Source organism: Schistocerca cancellata, chromosome 6 (assembly GCF_023864275.1).
Source record: "Schistocerca cancellata isolate TAMUIC-IGC-003103 chromosome 6, iqSchCanc2.1, whole genome shotgun sequence".
Taxonomy (NCBI): domain Eukaryota; kingdom Metazoa; phylum Arthropoda; class Insecta; order Orthoptera; family Acrididae; genus Schistocerca; species Schistocerca cancellata.
In genome coordinates, this window is record NC_064631.1 from 310,330,912 (window position 1) to 310,353,750 (window position 22,839).

General features: G+C 42.7%; 1 protein-coding gene across 1 annotated transcript in view; it reads right to left on the minus strand.

Moving 5' to 3' along the window:
• LOC126088306 (uncharacterized) overlaps nucleotides 1-22,839 on the minus strand; it is a 323,218-nt gene that overhangs the window by 53,111 nt on the left and 247,268 nt on the right. The window contains exons 14-15 of the mRNA XM_049906436.1: nucleotides 18,115-18,279; nucleotides 6,144-6,303 (exon numbers count right to left, since the gene is read on the minus strand). Of these exons, the coding sequence (XP_049762393.1) occupies nucleotides 6,144-6,303; nucleotides 18,115-18,279 (325 nt within the window). The remainder of the gene's footprint in view (nucleotides 1-6,143; nucleotides 6,304-18,114; nucleotides 18,280-22,839) is intronic.

Sequence of the window (22,839 nt, forward strand, 5' to 3'; positions counted from 1 at the left end):
ACTTAGCTCGGCCCGAACTGGCGAATTACAAACCGCATCAACGTAAAGTTTTAGTTTCCATCGGTAAATGAATATTCATTCTTTATCTCTTCAGGAGATATATCATGAGATACCTGGTGAATATTATTGAAACGTCCAGTACAATGATTTAACGTACCATAAGCGAATTGCCTCGTGATGACTGGGTGTTGTGTGTTGTCCTTAGGTTAGTTAGGTTTAAGTAGTTCTCAGTTCTAGGGGACTGATGACCATAGCTGTTAAGTCCCATAGAGCTGAGAGCCATTTTTTAGCCATCAGCGAATAGGACATTAGCGACACGGGAGTAATGCACACCGAGGTGCAAAGAAATGAACTGTGTTCGTTTCAAGGTAACATTACGGCATTGCCCGTAATGGAATTAGGGATACAGAAACTTAAGAACGAACAAATTTTGATAAAAGAATGACTCGAAAGAGTTTAGTTCAACTTCTGGCCTAGAGTGGCTAACCTATAAATGATGCCGTGGAAGAATTAGACATGACCTAATGGCGTGCATCACGAATTAACTACAGGCGAGCCTGAGCATAGGCGAGAGTTGACGGCCAGCGCATCAAGGTGGCAGCGAATGTCAATGTCGCTGGTGAGAGCCCTGTGCGGGCCAGTCAGCGGACACAAATGCAGGCACTGGGCTAGCGCGTCTGCTGCAATTCCGTTTTACTACCAAAATTAACAACGCTCTTAGAAAAAAACTATAGCAGCTTTAATCAGGGGGTCATTCGAAGATGCACTTCATCTATCAACGAATGATACATGATTTACATTTAAAATTAATGCGTTTATTTGATGTAATTATAGTTACAGTTAAGTTACAGAGGTAAGAGTAAACTAACAACGAATCACAACAGGACACTATAGAATGCCACAGAGAATAGTGACATTAAACGTTGGTATCTACATCTGCATCAATATCCATACTCCGCAAGCTACCTGACGGTGTGTGGCGGAGGGTACCTTGAGTACCTCTATCGGTTCTCCCTTCTATTCCAGTCCCGTATTGTTCGTGGAAAGAAGGAATGTCGGTATGCCTCTGTGTGGGCTCTAATCTCTCTGATTTTATCCTCATCGTCTCTTCGCGAGATATACGTAGGAGGGAGCAATATACTGCTTGATTCCTCGGTGAAGGTATGTTCTCGAAACATCAACAAATGTCCGTACCGAGCTACTGAGCGTCTCTCTTGCAGAGTCTTCCACTGGAGTTTATCTATCATCTCCGTAACACTTTCGCGATTACTAGATGGTCCTGTGACGAAGCGCGCTGCTCTCCGTTGGATCTTCTCTATCTCTTCTATCAACCCTATCTGGTACGGATCCCACACTGCTGAGCAGCATTCAAGCAGTGGGCGAACAAGCGTACTGTAACCTACTTCCATTGTTTTCGGACTGCATTTCCTTAGGATTCTTCCAATGAATCTCAGTCTGGCATCTGCTTTACCGACGATCAACATTATATGATCATTCCATTTTAAATCACTCCTAATGCGTACTCCCTCTGCTTCCAGTTGCTGATTTGCTTTATTGTATGTAAATGATAAGGGTTTTTTCTTTCTATGTATTCGCAGCACATTACACTTGTCTACATTGAGATTAAATTGCCATTCCCTGCGTCAATTTGCTGCAGATCTCCTGCATTTCAGTACAATTTTCCATTGCTAAAACCTCTCGATATACCACAGCATCATCCGCGAAAAGCCTTAGTGAACTCCGATGTCATCCACTAGGTCATTTATGTATATTGTGAATAGCAACGGTCCTACGACACTCCCTTGCGGCACACCTGAAATCACTCTTACTTCGGAAGACTTCTCTCCATTGAGAATGACATGCTGCGTTCTGTTATCTAGGAACTCTTCAATCCAATCACACAATTTATCTGATAGTCCATATGCTCTTACTTTTTTCATTAAACGACTGTGGGGAACTGTATCGAATGCCTTGCGGGAAGTCAAGAAACACGGCATCTACCTGGGAACCCGTGTCTATGGCCATCTGAGTCTCGTAGACGAATAGCGCGAGCTGTTTCATACGATCGTCTGTTTCGAAACCCATGCTGATTCCTACAGAGTAGATTTCTAGTCTCCAGAAAAGTCGTTATACTCGAACATAATACATGTTCCAAAATTCTACAACTGATCGACGTTAGAGATATAGGTCTATAGTTCTGCACATCTGTATCATTAAGGAACTGAGGAAGATCTATCCTACAACTAATTACAGGGCTATTACAAATGATTGAAGCGATTTCATAAAATCACTGTAGCTCCATTCATTGACATATGGTCACGACACACTACAGATACGTAGAAAAACTCATAAAGTTTAGTTCGGCTGAAGCCGCACTTCAGGTTTCTGCCGCCAGTGAGACAAAATGGCGACAGGAGCCGAGAAAGCGTATGTCGTGCTTGAAATGCACTCACATCAGTCAGTCATAACAGTGGAACGACATTTCAGGACGAAGTTCAACGACGATCCACTAACTGCTAACTCCATTCGGCGATAGTATGCTCAGTTTAAAGCTTCTGGATGCCTCTGTAAGGGGAAATCAACGGGTCGGCCTGCAGTGAGCGAAGAAACGGTTGAACGCGTGCGGGCAAGTTTCACGCGTAGCCCGCGGAAGTCGACGAATAAAGCAAGCAGGGAGCTAAACGTACCACAGCCAACGGTTTGGAAAATCTTACGGAAAAGGCTAAAGCAGAAGCCTTACCGTTTACAATTGCTACAAGCCCTGACACCCGATGACAAAGTCAAACGCTTTGAATTTGCGGTGCGGTTGCAACAGCTCATGGAAGAGGATGCGTTCAGTGCGAAACTTGTTTTCAGTGATGAAGCAACATTTTTTCTTAATGGTGAAGTGAACAGACACAATGTGCGAAACTGGGCGGTAGAGAATTCTCACGCATTCGTGCAGCAAATTTGCAATTCACCAAAAGTTTACGTGTTTTGTGCAATCTCACGGTTTAAAGTTTACGGCCCCTTTTTCTTCTGCGAAAAAAACGTTACAGGACACGTGTATCTGGACATCCTGGAAAATTGGCTCATGCCACAACTGGAGACCGACAGCGCCGACTTCATCTTTCAACAGGATGGTGCTCCGCCGCACTTCTATCATGATGTTCGGCATTTCTAAAACAGGAGATTGGAAAACCGGTGGATCGGTCGTGGTGGAGTTCATGATCAGCAATTCATGTCATGGCCTCCATGCTCTCCCGACTTAACCCCATGGATTTCTTTCTGTGGGGTTATGTGAAAGATTCAGTGTTTAAGCCTCCTCTACCAAGAAACGTACCAGAACTGCGAGCTCGCATCAACGATGCTTTCGAACTCATTGATGGGGACATGCTGCGCCGAGTGTGGGAGGAACTTGATTATCGGCTTGATGTCTGCCGAATCACTAAAGGGGCACATATCGAACATTTGTGAATGCCTAAAAAACTTTTTGAGTTTTTGTATGTGTGTTCAAAGCATTGTGAAAATATCTCAAATAATAAAGTTATTGTAGAGCTGTGAAATCGCTTCAATCATTTGTAATGACCCTGTATATTCTTGTCGCAGCACGTATACACTGCCTGACAAAAAAAAAAAAAAAAACGAGGCACTTAGAAGCTGAAAATGTTACAAAACGGGTTGAGAAGGTATGTTTTGTTATTTCAGTGACTACAAAGTCAAATTAAAATTATAAAGAACTGTCCTGCAATACCAACTTTCCAATACAAAGTTATATTACATCTGGCCTAGACGCATACTCTGATTCAATTTGGAAGGGTGTCAGAAAGCCTTTATATCCTCTTCTGAGGCAACCTGTCAGACAGCTGCTGTAATTGGCTTTTTGTTTGCTTTATACTAGCACTAGGACGGAGTTGAGATTCCAGCTGGTACTACTCATGTTCTATGAGGCACAGATTTGGGAATCTTGTTGGCCACGGGAGTACCTCAGAATCAGGCAGACAGTTCACGAAGACTTGTATCATGTATGGACAAGTAATGTGCGGAAGCAAAATGGCACCATGATAGTGTGGCATGAGAGATCATGCACAAGGACGCTGGATGTCGAGATGTATCCTCTGCTGCTAAAGTTCCCTCAGTCACTACCAGGTGTGACCAGAAGTCATATGGATTGATTTCCTCATACCACAACGCCAGGAGTAACACCGCAATGACGCCTCGAAACATTCAAAGACCAGGATCTCTCCCTGGGTGGCTCCAGCGCTTTCTGGTGATGGTCCTCTGGGGTAGTGCAGAACTGCGACTCAGAGCAGAACACTGTGTGACACCACTCATCAGCAGCCCAGCCTTACAGGTCACTGCACTTCTTCAAGCTCAATCATTTGTGTTGTGTTAGTGGCAGCCTATGCATGATACGGGATTTCCCTACTTCGGCTGCAGTTTGACTTCGACCAGTGGTGCGGAATAACACAGAATGTTGCACGGAGTCCATGTTCTCGGATGGGAGGGGCTGATGTGAAGGTTTAACTGTTTGACTCATACACAACAGGGCTATCTTCTCTTGTGGTGAACCAACCTGACCTACCGCTATCTTGATGACGAGCATGACTGCCTTCACGTCTCCAGCCAATTCAACATGGAGCCACTGTCACATCCCAATGCCCCACAAATCTGAACTTACCACGATTCCACCAACCGACCAAATAGTGGCCCAGGTGAGGACCTATTAAAATTCTGTCGGGAGCTAGTAATACTGTCTCAGACGGGCATGCGGCATCTCTTGCACAGTGACTGCCCATCATGTGACGATGTTAATGTCCCTTACATAGCCTAAGACGCTTGCAAAAACTTGAAACATGAACAACAGTAATGCACTCTGGTTACCGCTCTACCTATCATAGAGAATTGAAACTTCAGTCATTTACATACCTGCTGTTACTGTTTACGTGTACGAAGTTACAGTGAATTTCTACCATGCTTTCTGGGTGCTTAACTTTTTTTCGTCGGAAAATGTCGTTCATTTTATTTAGTGGGACCTAGTAAGGAACTTACTTGCATCACGAGTTGGAAGGGCGGCAAAAGTCCTTTGGAACTGAATGGACTCAATTCTTTGTTCTAATGTTTACTGTAAATTAAGCAAATTTTGGTAGTTTATAACAAGTGAAATCTTAATGGACGCTGAGGACGAACAGTTGGTGCAAACACCGCCATGTTTGCTGTTACTGGATACACAGTGTGGTGCCAGTATTTTTAATGTAGGATTTAAGTTTTTTTCGTCATTATTCTATATCTGGGCACTAAAGTTGTGGAATTTGGAGGCGGAGTGCGAACGCGAGTATGTAGCGTCTGGGAGCACCGAGCAGGGGACGGTGTGTAAACCAGTGGTTAGATGAGTGGGTTTATTATGTTGTTTCGGTAGGGAAGTTTAGTGTAGTTACAGATTTAGCTTGTGGCCTGCTGTAGTGCCGAAGCGTTAACTTCGTCGGTCTGGTGCAAAAGCACAACTTTAGACAGTAAAACTGAGCGGCCAGTAATACGAAGTTCTGAATTATTCATGTGGAATTTCCCGCTGGATTTAGCATAAATGCCACGCAGTGTCACTGAACTTTAGTGATTTAACGCAAAGAGTCGTTACTTTGAACTTTAGTTGTTACTTAGTGATTGTCTTCCGTTTAATGTGCTAATAACAGAGGAATTACTTTGCACAAGACTTCTGTCTTTATCTGAAATGTGCCCCAACCCCCCCCCCCCTTCCCCCCTTTCCCACCTTCTCAACGTTATGGTGGTCTAGATATGTGCCCATTCTGTGGAGTATATTGTCAATATTCATTGCCGACTTTGAGCTATTGAACGGAACTAAAACAAAGTCTTGTGTGTCGGCCAGAATTGTTGATTCCCACTTGCTATAATTGGTTAGTCGCAGGTGTGCTTTAACCAGAAAATTTGACATTGAGTTGACCAGAGTACGGCCATGTGTGGTCGCTTCCCTAGACAACCAGCAGCTAGACAGTTTAGTGGTCACACGTCTTTCCAGAAGAGTTATTTACGGAGCAGTTTGTGTGTGAGGTTGCAGGGCTGAGAGTATGAGTAAAAATTTTATACATTTTTTTTTCGCAGACTGTTCACTTCGGCGAGAGCCGATTTGATTGTGAGGAAGCACTCACCTGAGGGCCTGTTGAGCACGGCCCGGCCGCAGACGCCGTCGTTGACGAAGGAGTAGAGCGCTCCGAAGGAGAAGCCCTTGCGGCTCCAGCTGTAGTGCGGCACCGAGTAGACGAGCCGCAGCGGCGACCACGACCGCACGCTCACGGGGAGCCACTCTTGCTTGAAACAAACGCCACGACCATCACAACAGGCCCGCTCAACGCCAGGCAGCTACTGCAAGACATGGTGCAAAATATTAGACACCCCATCACAAGAGCACAAAGGTCACTCTGAAACGCTCTAGAGCTTCTAGAACTGGTACAAGGCTGCCACGTGACCATCAAACGCTGAGCAACGTATTGGTAGTAAAGTGATGTGAACGGGCAAATCGGTTGTACAGATGCAACGGAATCACATTGGATGACACGAAGAATGGCAGTAGGAGCTGTAGTTGATGGCAAAATCTTTTTATAAATTGAAGGTTGAGAGGGGAGAAAGGAAAGGAAATCGAAATGATCACTGATGTAAGCTCCAACGGGGCATGTCCGAAAGCACAGACACCGCCATGAATTATTACAAATTATTCGCATAAATGGGCGATGGACCCATCCTCTTCAGTGCGGATGCGCAAATACGTCCGACGTCCTGAGGGGATCTGAGAGTAGCGACCATAGTGGAAATGAACGGTGAATGGATGGGTGGGTCGGTTGTGAGGTGTGCCGAGATAGTCTGTAGAGTTTTGATAAACACAGGGTACCTAGTGCCGCAGTGATTAACGCACCGGCGTAGCCAGGTGGAAATCTCGAGTCTGGTACACATTTTCACTCGTTATCGCTGATTCTACATAATGTCCCAATGCATCTTATATCGGTAATCCCTTTCCTTTACTTTTATTGTTCTCCTCTCCACCTTCAACTTACATATAATGTATCACAGCTGCAGATTCCCCGTAGTGTCTGTCCTTTCGGACATGTCCGAAAGAACAGACACCACACATTCATATGAAAAATATTTTTACTCTTTAAGCCGCATCATATTCCCCTAAAAACTATTTCATTTATAACCCTCTGCTGGTTTTTTTCAGGATTGCAGTGGTGTCCCTGAATGGGTTAGCACTGTCGCAAGACAGTGTCGCGTTCACTTGTCACAGGATATTTTTGGCACATTTCCGGAGGACTGGGGTTGTAGGGAGAAATGGTTTCAGGCTCTCATTGGCGGACCATCGACAATCAGTTAATGCTGAAGCCAGATACTGAAAGGGGGGGGGGGAATACTAAGTATTGAGGCTGTTGTGCCGCCTTAATTGTCTCGTGCACGTTAATATCTCTCGCACGCTGTGGCTACGCGTATGCTTCTGTGGTAGTGGGTAGCCATGGAGCCGGAGGCATGGTGCCGTCACCTCCATTGATATTCGACCCATTCTTCGACATTTTCAGCTGCTTCACCGACTCTACTTCTATAGATATTGCTTCTTCTGATTAATATTCTTCTTCGCTATCTGCTATCACTGATGTTATATTCTGAGTCAAGGGTGTGAGGTGTTCGTCCTCTTTAACTCATTCTTTTATACTGCTTTGAGTTTCGACAAAATGTGCGACGACGTGCTGGAAAATAATGCCTCCGAATTTTTTACTCCTCAATATCGGTTGAGGTATTACACTTCTTGCACATCACTCGATCGACTTTCCCACTGTTTTGACGCAAGTTCCAACCCTCGGCCACTACACGGCTCGGATTGTAGAATGTAACGTAGCAGTGTGTTACGTGAATATGTCGGTGTGTGAGAAATAGCGTGCTTTAAATGACTATCTAACTGCAGAAGAGTTTGTCCACAGATGAAGCCCCTTCTGCTTCAGCACAACGCCAGGCCACACGCGAGCACTGCGAGATCTGCTACAATGCGACACCTTGCGTTCACTACCACCAATCATTCTCCATATAGTCCCGACTTGATCACATCCGATGTTCATCTGTTTCCTTATGTAAGAGAATGCATTCGAGGACTTCTCTATGATAGTGATGAAACAGGGCAAGCGGAGGTGATGCGCTGTTACATCAAGAAAGTAAAACATTCTGCAGTGGCGGTACCTACAAACCGGCCTCTCGTAGGGAGAATCGTTTTCGTCTCCCGTGTGACTATGGTGAGGAATATATGTATATACAGCAACAGGAAAAAATGTAGATTGCTAACGAAGTTATTGAAAAAACATCACGAATTTTCATGTAATAAATTCGGAGCCATTACTTTCCAGCACGACCTCTTACGTTGCCACAACCACACGTCACTTCACACTCTCCCGCAGTATTTATAGAGGGAAAGGCCGTGAAGTAGTTGAATTACCGAAGACTCGGTACTATTTTCACAGAGATGACGCTAAAGGCTTCTAACTTCGTAATGCTGCTATGAAAAAAAAGAAAAAGCGCAGTCACGGGGAACGTGAAATTTAAAGAACTGCCAAGAAACAACAGAGAAAACACAATAACAATAATATTATCGTTTCCTGCGCTTTCCCATTATCTGCTTGCAGCATTTTCCCAACTGCGATGGTCCACGAATGACAGACTGAAGATGTCTACCAAATAACTCCACTTCTCCAAAGAATCGCAGGAAAAAACCCTTTTACAAGTGAACGCGACACTGTCTCTCGACAATGTTCAGCGATCGAGGGGCACCAGTGGAATCCTGAAGAAGTTCCCAGCGGAACAATCTAGAAGTCGAGCATTGAGAAAGTTTTAAGAAGTAAGTGAGACGACCTAGATGGTCAGATTTTACGGTGAATAACAACGGCCACAGAATTACTGACTTATGTAATTAACTATCGCGTTTTGGCGTTCCGTGAATGAACTTTACTGTGTTGTTGGTATATCAATGCATACAGTCGATAGAGTCTACAAGGAATGACGTACCAGTCGCAGCCATGTTACACGGCATAACAACAGAAAGCTCAGACGAGTGCCTTACCTTGTCAATCGGTTTCAAAGCCGACAACGAGTTGCTACTGACATTAAATGCAGGTTCATCCCAATCTTTTTCGGAGCGAATGTAGGGAAAGGATCTCAATGCAGTGAATATTTGAAGGCGGGTACCTCGCGAAAAGCCACTGTTCACAGCAGCATGTAAATTTCCATCATGTTGTCAGACAAAGGTAAAGCGTTTGAGCTGCTGACTGGACTCCTATAGTGTGGTCTGTCACGTCGCGATATTGCCTTTCTGTCAAATGAAGTGGGATGTTCATTGCACCGACGATCTAATGATGTATATAAGCCGCCGTGTGTAGAGGGTGTAGTTCAGGCTATAAGAGGTTCTCTGATATTTCGGGATGTTCCTCGTCCCCTAACTTTGGCTCACTCATTTGAGTTATTACAACCTGTATGTTTATGTCAGTACTTTCTAACACCAATGTTGCTCTTTCTTCCACACGTTCATAATGAGTTTGATGTGTACACTTCCGTCTACCAGAGTAGCAACTGCCATGGATGTAGGGCTGCGTGCATACGTTCCTAGTCTGACCAACAGTTAGGTGTCCTACCGCACCTCAACCGGCCCGCTAGATCAGTGCTTGCTGCACGAACAGATCAAATAACGTGGTAGACGGAGTACAACCGCACTCACATCTCTGCAACTGCTTGCTTTCCATATACTTTGATTCTTACACCAAAGGTCTGATTTCTGTACAGACAGTAAGTTTACAAGACAAAAAAAATTAGTTAGCCACCGGGAAACCATTAGAAGCATCCTTTAATGCCGTGTAATCCCTACCCTCGACTTGATACCCGTCTGCATTCGATTACGAAATTAGTCTACAAGATTGTGCTGATACGTCGTATCCAGTTAAGTCACTCGCTGACGATCTGATCACGCAACTCCACCATATTGCGTGGATGCTGTTGTCTGCGTTTTATCCGCTGTTCCAAGGCGTCACACAGATATTTCATTTCATTTTCTATTGTTCAAGTCAAATGATTTGGCAGGACAGTCGGGATGTAATACGGTGGGGAAGTGTCCAGAAAACTAGTCACAAATTCTCCCAGCCCAATGAACTTTGCTGCTGTCTTTATGTGCCTGTACCAGTAACGACCTCATGTGAGGTGATAAAATGTTCACTGCATGCAGTTTCTGCCTCAATACTCTCTCACTAACACATACAGATGGACATTCATTCACTGTCTGTGGCAATTCCTGTCGCGTTTGGAAGAGATTTTAACTCAAAAGCCATGAAACGCCTCTCCGGTCCCTCTCAGTCACGTCCTTTCTTCGACCATAATTGCGATGTGTTTCGTGGCCACGTGCCTTACGTTACTGCTCACAGTTATGTTGAACAGTCCGCCGCGAAACACAAACAAATATAGCAACTTCACATACAGAATGGCCACTGATGCAGCCAAACACGACTGCCACTTATTCCTATTTGTCACGTCGCTACATCTACCCATGTTTACGTTCAATATCGGCTAGAAACATAAATGTCTCATCGATCGCTATTATTTTATGCCCACGCAGAGGCAGTGCACACGTGTTTGAGCATGTGATTCGATCACTGCACCATCTGTGAAGGCTTAACGAACCATCTGTGCATGCGCACTGAGGTGGCTAACGATTTGTACGGTGAGCTTGCATCATTTTTCTCACTCTATTTTATCGCTGAGTCTACAAATGCTATAAGCGTAAGTTTATCTCACATTCGAAAGTAAGGTGTCCGAAGCAGTGTGACAACCAACCGAATGTATCTGGAACATTTATTACTTTTATGTTAATTAAGTATTAAATATCACATGTCGTCTTGTTCCGAGAACCGGAGTGAAAGTGGTTTGGATCAATCTAGTCGCCGATGCATTGTGAGTACTAAGGACACCTTTTGTTTACACTGAAATGTGTTTACAAAGACGCGTGGTTTGCAACAGCATTATGGATGCCAGCTTTTTAAACTTAAGCCACTGTACCTCTGTGCGGCTCTTTTCTTTTCTTTTCTTTTTTTTTTTTTTTTGAAAAAGTAATTGTAATAATAACAGTAACAATAGAAGCAATAATAGGCTAATAATAATAATAATAAAGTAAAGGCTAAACAAGACAACATCACGCTTTTACAACTCTAAGGAACAGAATCTGGAAAGATATACCTGCAACAGCCGTACACCTATAACAGGACATAACTAGGATCGCTTCAGCCGGAGTAAATATTTCCTTCACCGTCTCCGCCGTCCTTTCCGCCCATCTAACATATCCCTTTCTTTCTATTGAAACAACGGACTAGATGGCATTTATTATTATGTTGCTATACATTTTTGTCCTTAAGACAGTGACTGAACTTGAATAATACATGATTATTCAATCTTCCCGTTTTTATGTTTTCTTCTTCTTTCTGTCTTCCCAAAACCTCTTCATTCTTTCACTGCGTTCGTGTTTCCTTTGTTCTGTCCATTTTTTTCCCGGTTTCTTCCTTTCTTTTACTTTCAATTTCGTGTTCATAATTTTCTTTCTGAATTTGTCTCGTTCCTCTATCATTTCTTTATTGACTCCTGCTTGTTTTAGATCTTTTTCTAATTCATGAAACCAGTTGGTTCTTTCGATTGAGCTGCTGACTACATCAAAAATCCTCTTTGTGAGTCTGGTGTTGTTCATTCTTTGTATGTGCCCAAAGAATGTTAACCGACGTTTTCTGATTGTGTCTGTAAGTCTGCCTGTATGTTCGTACAGTTCTTTGGTTGGTCTCTTCATCCATACACCATCTCTATGTACTGCTCCTAAACTTTTTCAAAGGATTTTACGTTCTATTTTTCCTGTCTGTGTGATGCTTGATGCCCCGATTGTGGTCGTTTCTGTTGCATAGAGGGCATATGGTAGTGCAGTTGTACTGTAGTGCCTGAGTTTCGCCTGTCTTGAGATGCTTCTTTTATTGTCCGCTTTCTGAAGTTTGTCTGTTCGTTCTGTGTTGGAGGCCTTGTTTGATACTCCTGTTTGTATGTATTCCCCAAGATACCTGAAGTTTTTCATTTTTTTAACCAATCCGTCTTTTGTGTGCATGGTTTGTGTATTGTTGTTCTTTCTTTCCATATATTGTGTTTCCTCGTACGATATGTGTAACCCCGTTGTAGCAGCAACTTCATGTAAATATTCCAGGGCTTCTTGGGCTTCTTCTCTGTTATTGCTGAGTATTACCAAGTCATCTGCAAATGCTTGGCATTTTATGATTGTATTGCTAGCACGTGTTGTTCCTAACTGAATTCCTTCTACTTTTTCTTTCCACTGCTTCATAATTTTGTCCAGGACTATGTTGAATGGAAGTGGTGAGAGACCATCACCATGTCTGTCCCTTGTATGTGTCTCAAATGGCTCTGCCATATTCTTCCAGTGTGTCAAAGAGAGTCTGCCTGTCAATGGAGTCTTAGGCCTTCTTAAAGTCCACAAATGTAACTACAGAGTTGTTCGCCCGTCTGACCTTCAAGAGCGTTCGCAGGTTCCGAATCTGTTCAATACAGGATCTTCCCTTTCTGAACCCTGCCTGGTATGCACCTATCTTTGTATCCACTTTTGGTTCCAGTCTGTTCAATAACACCTTGGACAGAATTTTGTGAGTGACAGTAATAATGAGATCCCTCTGTGATTATTAGGGTCTGTCGTGTCTCCCTTTTTGTGGAGTGGGTGAGTCAGAGCGGATTTCCATTCCCGTGGAATTTTCTCAGTGCTCAGTATTTCCAAGAGAATTTTATGAATTTTCTTTGTAATATTGTGGTCTGCGAGTTTCCAGATTTCAGCGATAATGCACTCTTCCCCTGGGGCTCTGTTGTTCTTTAGTTGTTTCATAACCTAATCAACCTCTGTGGTTGTAGGCGGCTTCGAATCTGGGTTTGGTAGTGTTTTCGTGAAGTGTAATTTTTCTTTGGGCTTCTCACAAAATATCCTTTAAGACTATTGCAATATTCTTAATTGTTTGTCTCTAGAGATCCGTTTGTTCTTCTGAAGCAGATATTTGAAGGCTGATAAAACATGATATTTTCCCTGAATAGTCTGTAGAAATTTCTCGTATTATTTTTCTTGACGTCTTCCTCGATTTCATTTAGTCTACTTTTTTGTATGCAGTCATTTTAATAGTGACAATTTGTAGCTTGTAATCTTCGGGAAATGAGCTCCATGTGGATACGGTTGGTAGCTCCTCGGATGCTCACGCGGCAACACGATTTTTAAATTGAATAGTTTACGGTCGTGCTGCCCCGGGAGCGTCCGAGGTGTCGCCAGCAGGAGCAGGCAGGTGTTGCTCATTTTCTGAAGACGAATTCCACATGAAGTCGAAACCGGTCACTAATAATATAATATTGTGATCTGGACAATTGATTTAAGCTAGAGTCACCAGATCGCTCTCTGGACGATCTCCAAATTTACAATTTTTTCCTTGTTGCTATTTAATTCCCGTTGTCGCTTGAACAGTTGATTAGTTTATTGAGATCAACATAAGTTTACAATGGAGACAATAATTTCTATAATTCTTGCTTATATGATACCATTCGCAGCACGGAACACAAGCAGTCCATAGTCGGAACGCTTGCTACAGATTCACGATTCGCTTTTAATTATTTTATTGCTCACCAGTGTTAACCGTAAAAAGAAAACAACAAACGCAAAACATACTATTAACATATACGTTGTTTTGTCTTACTTGGCATAACAGCAGTAACTCCGTCTAGCAGCTGAGAACAAGACGCTAGCAACTCCGTTACAGGACGAGGAAGGCCTCACAAAAATATCACTTAACATAGTCCAATCCGCATCTCCTCATAATTTTCTTTCAAACATCTCCAATTCTTCTTCATCCTCATCCCCCCGGGCTATGTCACCCTCCCTCTTCTCTTTCTCTTTTGCTCTTTCTCACACTTTTCAGCCGTCGTAAAACTACGCTCCAGCGGAAACGGAGCTCAGGACACGCACTCTGGCAGCGGCGTTGCACCTGCGGTTCTCGTTGAGGGCCACTGTACTGTACAGGAACCATCCATTCCTGCAGCGGCATGGAGTTATACTCTTGCACCAGATCAGTGGATGTCAACTCTCCCAGCCAGCATCTGTATCCACTGAGCATGTGTGGCATTTGGTTTAGCTGTATTACCCGCAATATCCCTTGAGTACATGGGACATGAAATGGCTGTATTGTGAAATCTTAAATGACATATGACTCCTGCGTGATCGTCTCTACGAGTACTGACCGTAAAGTTAAAATTGTCACCTCGAAAAAATAATGTTGCGGATGAAAGGTTATTCTAAAAAACGGTTTACAAAGACCTACTTCATATGAAAGGATACACAAGGTGGAAAAAGTGTATAGTACAACTACTGAAACCTATGACAGGAAATGTTTGTATACAAAACTTAAAATTACGCAGTACAACACAGTAGTAAAACCAGAATGTCTGCTTCCTAAGGGAATCCTACATTTAAATTACAAGTTCCAAATATTACGTATATTAGACCGAAACGTTATAAAATAAATAAAATCTCTCCAGAAAACTACAGAATTGTGGAAATCAAGAGCAGGGATGAATGTTATAAGAACACATAAAATATATCAGAAACAAAAAGGCGTAGAAAATTACAACTTTTGGACATATTTACTGAATGGAGACAATAAACTCACGCAGCAGATCTTTCATTACCTTACGGAAAAGAAATGAAAATCCACCCGGATTCTGGAGATTAAGAAGGACTTTGAAAGCAATAACATAACAGAAGAACAAATGCTGGAAAGAGATTTTCAAGCGATAAAGTTCGGAAAGTGAATGGACACCATCGCAAAGAAGGAATACTGGAAGGAAAGGAAAGAGTAACAAAGCATTCAGAATTGAAATTGGAACGTAGCTTTGGCGCAAGATGGAGAAATTTGCGTAATTAGTTTTGTATGTGTTTCCGCGTACATGTCCGTAGTCCTAGTACGCAGGGGAATCCCCGCGCTGCAGTCCCATAAAACGCCGCTATACGAGACAATATGAAATGGCACGTCCATTGATAAATTAGAGTACATACAAAGGCTAGACATAAAGCTGTAAGTTTTCCTCGAATACCGAATATTGCATTATTAATTTTTATTTGTTTCGAGTTACATGTCAGCGGTCCAGGTAGACGTTTGATTTTCCACCACATAGTACCGCAGCGTGCCGCTAGAGGTGCCAAAGCCAAATGGGGCACACCACTGCTAAAAAGAAGTTAGTACGACACTGGGTGTAACTGACAGTGTTGTCCAAGACAATGAGTCCAAAGGCATAATTCTGTGACTATAATTACGTGCAAGGTTTTATAGAAATAAATTTTCCTGTAGAGGTCAACTGACATTATTGTACCAGAACCTAATTTGTACCACAAGTATAAAATTCATACCTCTGGTACTGTACGACATTTTTAGAAAAGTGAGTGTGAATTACGTGTTGCTTGGAGCTCTCTTATGTTATGTGTGTTGTGGAACAGATCGTGTGAATACAGCGCTGATTGAAGTGAATTATTGTAGCAAGGAAAGAGCTTACACTATTTTTTTTTATATCTATGGTAGGATACGAATGAAACAATCATCTTTTTCAGACTGTCGCGAATCTGTGTTCATTGTAATTCGCTTGTAGGAAATTGACAAAGGGAAAATGGTCACTATCACGTACCGCTGTAAGCTTCTGATAATGCAACTGTTCGGTTTAAGTAATTTGCTGCTATAGTGAGACTGAAAAATTCGTTTAGAATAATAAGTGTAGTATAATGAATAGAACGATGAGGCGAAGTTCAATGTGTTCGTTACTAAAAGTTATTATCTAAATAATTATTTTGTATTAAAGTTAGGCAACAGAGAGGGTTATGGAAAGTTACCCACAGACGAATAGCATTTAGCTCTAACTGTGCCCTGTAAATGGAATAAATGAATGTATACACTCACTTAATGTGCCTTAGGCAATAATTAAGATGTATGTAAAAACAGAAAAGTAAACGTTGGTGGAAAAAATTTTGGTTGCCGTAAAGTGTTTTCACCAAAGATGAGAAGGAACTGGAAGAGCATATTTCAAATTTCAAGAGATGGCGTTCGGCTTATGCGTGTTGGAAGTAAAAACTTGATTTCGACATTACAGATAGAAATGGATTGTCCTATAATTTCATTGCAGAAGAAACCATAGTAGGCACAAAGTGGTCTAAAGGTGTCAATCTAAGAAATATCACTGAATCCGAAGGAGATGATGAAAGCTCCAAGCAAACCTTCAAGGCTCATTTAAGAAGTCAGTGAGCTGACGAATAGCCTATACAAAATCAGTTGATCGACGAAAAGTAGAAGACAACTACAATTAGATCTTCATCTGCGAAAATTAGGTATTTTGGAGACTGCAGAGAAGCCACCACAGTAACTCAACGTTAAAACAAAGAAATGGTATTGCATATTGTGCAAGGAAAATCAAATGGAAGAATGATCAGATGCCTGAAGAGCAAAATGTGGACTGATGTAAAGCGAGCGGGGGTGGAAAAGGTACATTGTAATGACAGCAATATAGGAAGCCAGGAGTAAAATATTGTGTGTTTGAAAAAGAAATCCCTAGTCTGAATTATAAATTTAGTGGGGAAATTAATGAAAACTTACAATAGTAAGTACTTATTATGAAAGAGAATTCCCTCAAGTTTTGTTTAACGTTAGTAGACTTCAACGTGGGATCCATTTGTTTCCCTGCACACGTCGAGTCGATATTCCACTATTCGTCAGGAGTTCACCAACATTTCACGTGTAACTGTCCCAACCGCCACGACGATTCTTTCCCTTAATTGATTGATGTCTCTGATCTTTTCAGTGTGCACATCATCATCAAGTCTGTGTAGAAAGTCAACAACAAACTCATACTTTATCAGTGGATTTTATTTCATGTACCAGTTGCAACTTAAGTATTTTACTCCCAACATCATACACAGTACCTTCAGACACTCCTAATTGTAGACTACGTCGGGCAACGTCCGAACACACGAAACACGGATCTGTTCAACAATATCTTCAAAAGTTGTCGGCCTACCTGGTGATTCTGCTTTTTAAAACACTACCGGTTTCCTTGAAAGACTTTAGCCAATGATCGACATTTTTGCTGCAGGTGTTTCACCACCATACTGACATCTATAATTACGTTGCACTGTTACAGCTGACTCAGTTTTCACAAGCCAAATAACGCATTGCACTTTATGTTGCAGAGTACACATTGTTGCTGAGCTGCACTGCACTGCACACACGCCTGGACTGAACTGAGGGAAAAAACAGCACCGGTGCCGTCTCGAGGTCAAGCAGATATGCCAACTGCAGGCGAACCAAACTTGGAGGGTTGATGAATCAAACACCACAAACTAGAAGAGTGTATGTCACTTTGTGAAGATTCTAGGACACATTAGAATTAGGGAGTTCTTTTTCAAACACCCTGTATATAAAATTTCTTTAAGAGTAGACTTCTAAATATGTTCAAGCTGAGGGATACAGCTTATAATATTGGTACAAGTCAGGGAACCTTAATCCTATAGTGGGTATATTTTGCTCAGAGTTTCTATTCTTTTAATTCAGGTAACAAGAACAATATCCTACAGCTGATGATGTTTAAACTACTTTATAACCTAATGTTTAGTCTTAAATAAACAAAACCTCAAAAGTGGCCACTTTCCGTTATGTGTCATGTCTTCACTATACCCCTTCACTACTATGTGTTGTCCGCCCCTGGTAGCTGAATGATCAGCGTGACGGATTGTCAATCCTCTGGGCCCGGGTTCGATTCCCGGCTGAGTCGGGGAATTTTCTCCTCCCAGGGAGTGGGTGTTGTGGTGTTCTCATCATCATCCTACCATCCTCATCGACTGCAGGTCGCCGAAGTGGCGTCAAATTGAAAGACCAGCACCCGGCGAACGGACTGCCAAATTGGGGGCCCTAGCCGTACGATTAAATTAAAGAAATACTTCTATGTGTTAGCATAATAGCACTTTATTGTCTTCAGTAACACAATGTGTGGTAGGCCCACCTGGAAGTCGCCGCAGAGACAGGCGAGCGACTGCCCGTCGTCGGTGGCCAGCAGCAGGTGGTCCATCTGCGCCAGCGGCAGCAAGTTGGTGACGCAGCGGCAGCCGCCGTCGCCGCATTGCGTGTGGCAGTGCGGGTCCTGCGTCAGCCGCGCCAGCGAGTTCACCTGCAAGACAACAGAAGCCAGCCAGTGTCGCGACAGTGTATGTCGAGGCAAACGGACGAATGCTTGCAAAGGAAGTCTATTGTTGGTGCAGGTGTACAAGTGGATTCAAGCTCCTGATTTCACGGAAAGGACCTCCGTAATACACAGAGGATATTCAAAGAACAACAGCGCTTTTCGTTAGAGGTTCACTTAGGGAAAGCGAAAACGTCACGGAGGTGCTCGCCCAACTCCAGTGGCAAGCGTTGCGAGAAAGACTTTCTGGATCACTATTTAGTTTATTATTAGAATTACGAGAGCGTACGTACCTAGAAGAGCCGAGCAATATATTGCTTCCTCCTATGTATATCACGCGGAAAGATTATGAGGATAACATTCGAGAGACCCGAGCGCTCCCGGAGGCCTACCACCAATCGTTGTTCCGAGGGACCATTCACGACAGGGACAGAAAAGGGGAAGTGGCAGTGGTACCTAAGTACCCTCCAATACACACCACACGGTGGCTTGCGGAGTACAGAAGGTGATTCAGGTGCCCCTACGTAAGAGTATTATGCAACCCGTAACGCCTTCAGATGCCATGCGGAAATTTTCATGTTCTCTTTCTCACTATCGGCAAACTATTAGTCCTAAAAACAAAAATATACAGGACATTTTCGTAGGAATTTTAAGGTGCTTTAATTTCTTAGAGGGATACGTCTTCACTTGGAGGCCGTGGTTTTCGAATTATTCAAGAAACACGTACAAAAATGAACATCAAACGCGTTTTTATTGAATAACTCGAAATCCGCGGCCTCCAGTGAAAATGCATTCCAGTATAAAAATTAACTATATTAAATTTCTTACAAAAGGGTCCTGTTCTTTTTCCCTGCAGGGCAGGTACTTCGCATGTAGGAAACGATAGAATATGAAAATCTCGCTCGTGGTGTTTGAAGGCGTTTCGGGTTGCATAAAAACCATGGGCAGGGCAACTGAATCTCTCTGCATGTGTAGATGTAAAGTGATGTGACTTCATAAGTTTCCGCGGCTCTTCGTAGTTTACAATGAAAGGGCATATTGATAGATAGCCTCACTTTTTTATTTATTTGTTTTCTCGTCTACGAACGGAATGATGGTTTTCTAGGGCACAGAATTTACCACAAACCTGCATACACTAAACGGTATTTGCATGCTACTATCTGTTATCCATCGTACCAAAGCCTTGAAGTTCTAGATCTTAAGAGCGTATACGATATCTGATACGGAAGGCTTACCACACAACACTGAATATCTGAAGTATGTATTCAGCCGCAACGGATTCTGGGAGGGGCAGGCCGTCCTGCCGTGGAATTCGGACCATCACCGGTAGTACATGAGCTGCTTCCTACAATGGCTGGGAGCATGTCAGCAAAAACTGGGGGAATTTTACGGAAATTTAACACAAAAAATGGGCTTCGATTTTTCGGAAGGATTCATCCTCTTTTGTGCTCCATTAGATGTGGTGTGGGACCAAGGAGTCCCGATGTATTTCAGATTTCGTACCGCTGTGGTAATGTACAAGTTGTTCAAACCATTCGTTCTGTTGAGAACAGGAGCATTATTAACTACAAGAAAATTATGGTGGTAACATGAATTGCTTCAAATCCACTCTAAGACCACGTAGGAATTGTCAGAATCGGTATGGCTACTGTACATGTGCTAACAAACAATTTATTACAATTCCAGAAAAATTTGGTAATTTATTAAGGAGTAAGAGTTTCACTAATTGAGCAAGACAATGACGTATTGGTCCATCTCTGGCCGTTATACAAGCAGTTATTCGGCCTACCATTGACTGATAAAGTCAATATGAACAAACTTCCAGTCAACCGGTTGCAAACAGAATTTAAAATTCTGTAACTAGTTTTAAACGTCAGCTAGGGGCGCCTTCTTCAGAAGAAACCGTTGCCTTATATGTGGTTAGAAGGAAAGCATCGGCAGATACGCTCGACTTTCGGAAGCGTATGTGACGCTTATACTCGATACATTAGTCCTGCATGGTCCTGATCAGATTAAGCAAGTAACGGGTAAGACCAACTCTAGATTGCATTATATTGGTAGAATACTGAAGCGATGCAGTCCTTCAACAAAGGAAATTGATTACAATACTTCAGTTCGTCCAGTCTTGGAGTATTGTTCGTCTGTAGCGGGCCCTGGCTAGTTGGGTCTGATTCAAGAGATTGAGAAAGTCGAAAGAAGAGCGGCAAGATTCGTGTCTGGTACACTTAGCCATCACGAAAGTGCCACAAATCTCACAGAAAGTTCGATGTGGGACACACTTGCAGATAGACGACGCGCTAAACGGAAGGGGCTGCGCACTAAATTCCCACCAACTTTCATATCTCGCAATGATCACCATTCAAAGGTAAGGGAAATTAGAGATCGTACTGAGGCGTTCAGACAGTCGTTTTTCCCTCGCACGATCCGGAAGTGGACCGGGAGGGGGGGTTGAGAAATATGACTTGGGCGCGAACAGTACCCTCTGCCACACACTGGTGGTGACTAGCGAGTATGTATGTAGATGTAGATGGCTGATGGTCTGACGTAAGTGCGTCCTGCAACAGCTGTTAAGGATACCGAAAACAATTGCCATACGCGAACTAAGATAATGCTTTACAGGCTCTAAAATGACCCTAATGTTAGATGGTTGTCGGAAAACATATTTCACAGCCAGTGTCCGCATAATACGACCAATTCTCTAGGAAATGCTGCCTGTTCAAGGCAAAAAAAGAAAGAGACCTTAGACGTAGGTGTCATATCGCTATTTTTGTGACACACGATTCATAGTTGGTCGATAGCGTTTTGTTCGAAAAAAAGCTTAAGCCGTGTCAACTTCGTACACTTTTCAACATATCTCTTAATTTACTTCTGGCGCCATAAATTAAATACCACCCACGCGTTTAGTGAGGTATCGGTCTTGGCTCAGTTTGTACTGAGTGTTTATAATTAGTTGAAAGAAAGTTGAGGGCTTACTAGAATGAAAGCAAGGAAAGGGGTTACTATGAATGTGGCCCCATCAACGCGTAGACATTGAATCAAAGGCACTGAACAAAATAATTATCCCCCTATGTATGTTTTGCTTATTTGGATTTAACGGTATCATAAAATTACGTAACAGTCACCATTGGTATTTTTATCGCTGTTCAGTAGTACCTGTTGGAAATCTGTACGTAGTGTGGCATTCTCCATGATGATCTTAACGGATGACCCATGCTACAGAGATGGCTGAATGTACCAATGATCTTCACTCTTGTTGTTACTATGCCACTGGAAAATATGCGGATAGCAACATGTCGCGCTATAGGAAAGAGCGCAGAGAACAGTGCCAGCGCACATAGATTGCGATCTACGGAAATTATATGAGAACGTCTTCCTAAGACGATGCATCTTATGTCGAGGTCCACACAATTACTTAGCTACAGGTTTTTAAATGTTAAACTCATTTGCTACCGGCCGGGTTCGAAGTTGGCACCATTGTCAAAGATTTAAAACCATGTAAACAACGAGTAAACTTTAAATAAACTTAAATTGATCAACAGCTAAGTGGATAGCTCACGATAGTGAAACAGCCTGATGGGATTAAAATTGTGTGCCAGACCGATATTCGATAATGGAACATTTGATTTTCCAGGAAAATTTGTCAGTCGACTGAGCTTCACTTTCGCCAGAACCTCATCCTCTACATTCCAGGAACGCCAGTCTCGCTAGGTATGCAGGAGATCTGCTGAGAAGTTTGGGGGGTTGTAGATGATGTACTGGAGGAACAGAAGCATTGAGGAGAGGTTGTGAGTCATCCTTGCATAGTTCGGTCTGTAGAGCACTTCCAGCAGAAGGCTAAGGTCCCGAGCTAGAGTCTCGGTCAGGCCCACAGTTTTAATTGTACACACTCCACTGCAAGTAAAAAATTATTCTGAAATCATCATACGTAACATGTAGAAAAACAAACATTGTACTTATTTATTAACCGAGTTTTCGTCCGAATGTATAACGCCACGTTTGCAGTCATATGAGAAGGAAGAGTGTAGCAATAGCCTACGCATCCAGCACCTTCATCAACTAACATAATAAAGTATAATGGCGTAGTCACGTGAAAACCGACTCATAGTTTTGGCTTATAGTGTACTTCGGGCGTTGACCGCCAGGAGCAAAAAGGTAGCGACCTACTGTACAGATATGTTCGTGTATCAACGTTCTTGGGACATAACTCGTGAACAACCTGCCACATAAATCATCAAAAAAAGTTTAATTTTGGTTTGGCTTATTAGTCACTGATATCAATGTTTTGGTACTGGCTATACTTATTCTTTCTTTGCTGTTAATTCTCCTTTGACTCTGACTTCTTTATTTCATTTTTATCTTTCAGATCGACCCGTTAATGTAAAGTAGGAGCATCTGTAGGCTAGTACATTCATTGTCTTTGAACCACGAACCGTTGGGTGATGTAAGCCACTGATGCGAATCAGTCTTTAGCTCAGTCCGTCTGAATACGCATTTCCATTGTATTTTGTTATTACTGGCCGACATCCGACAAGTTTCAATAAAATTTTG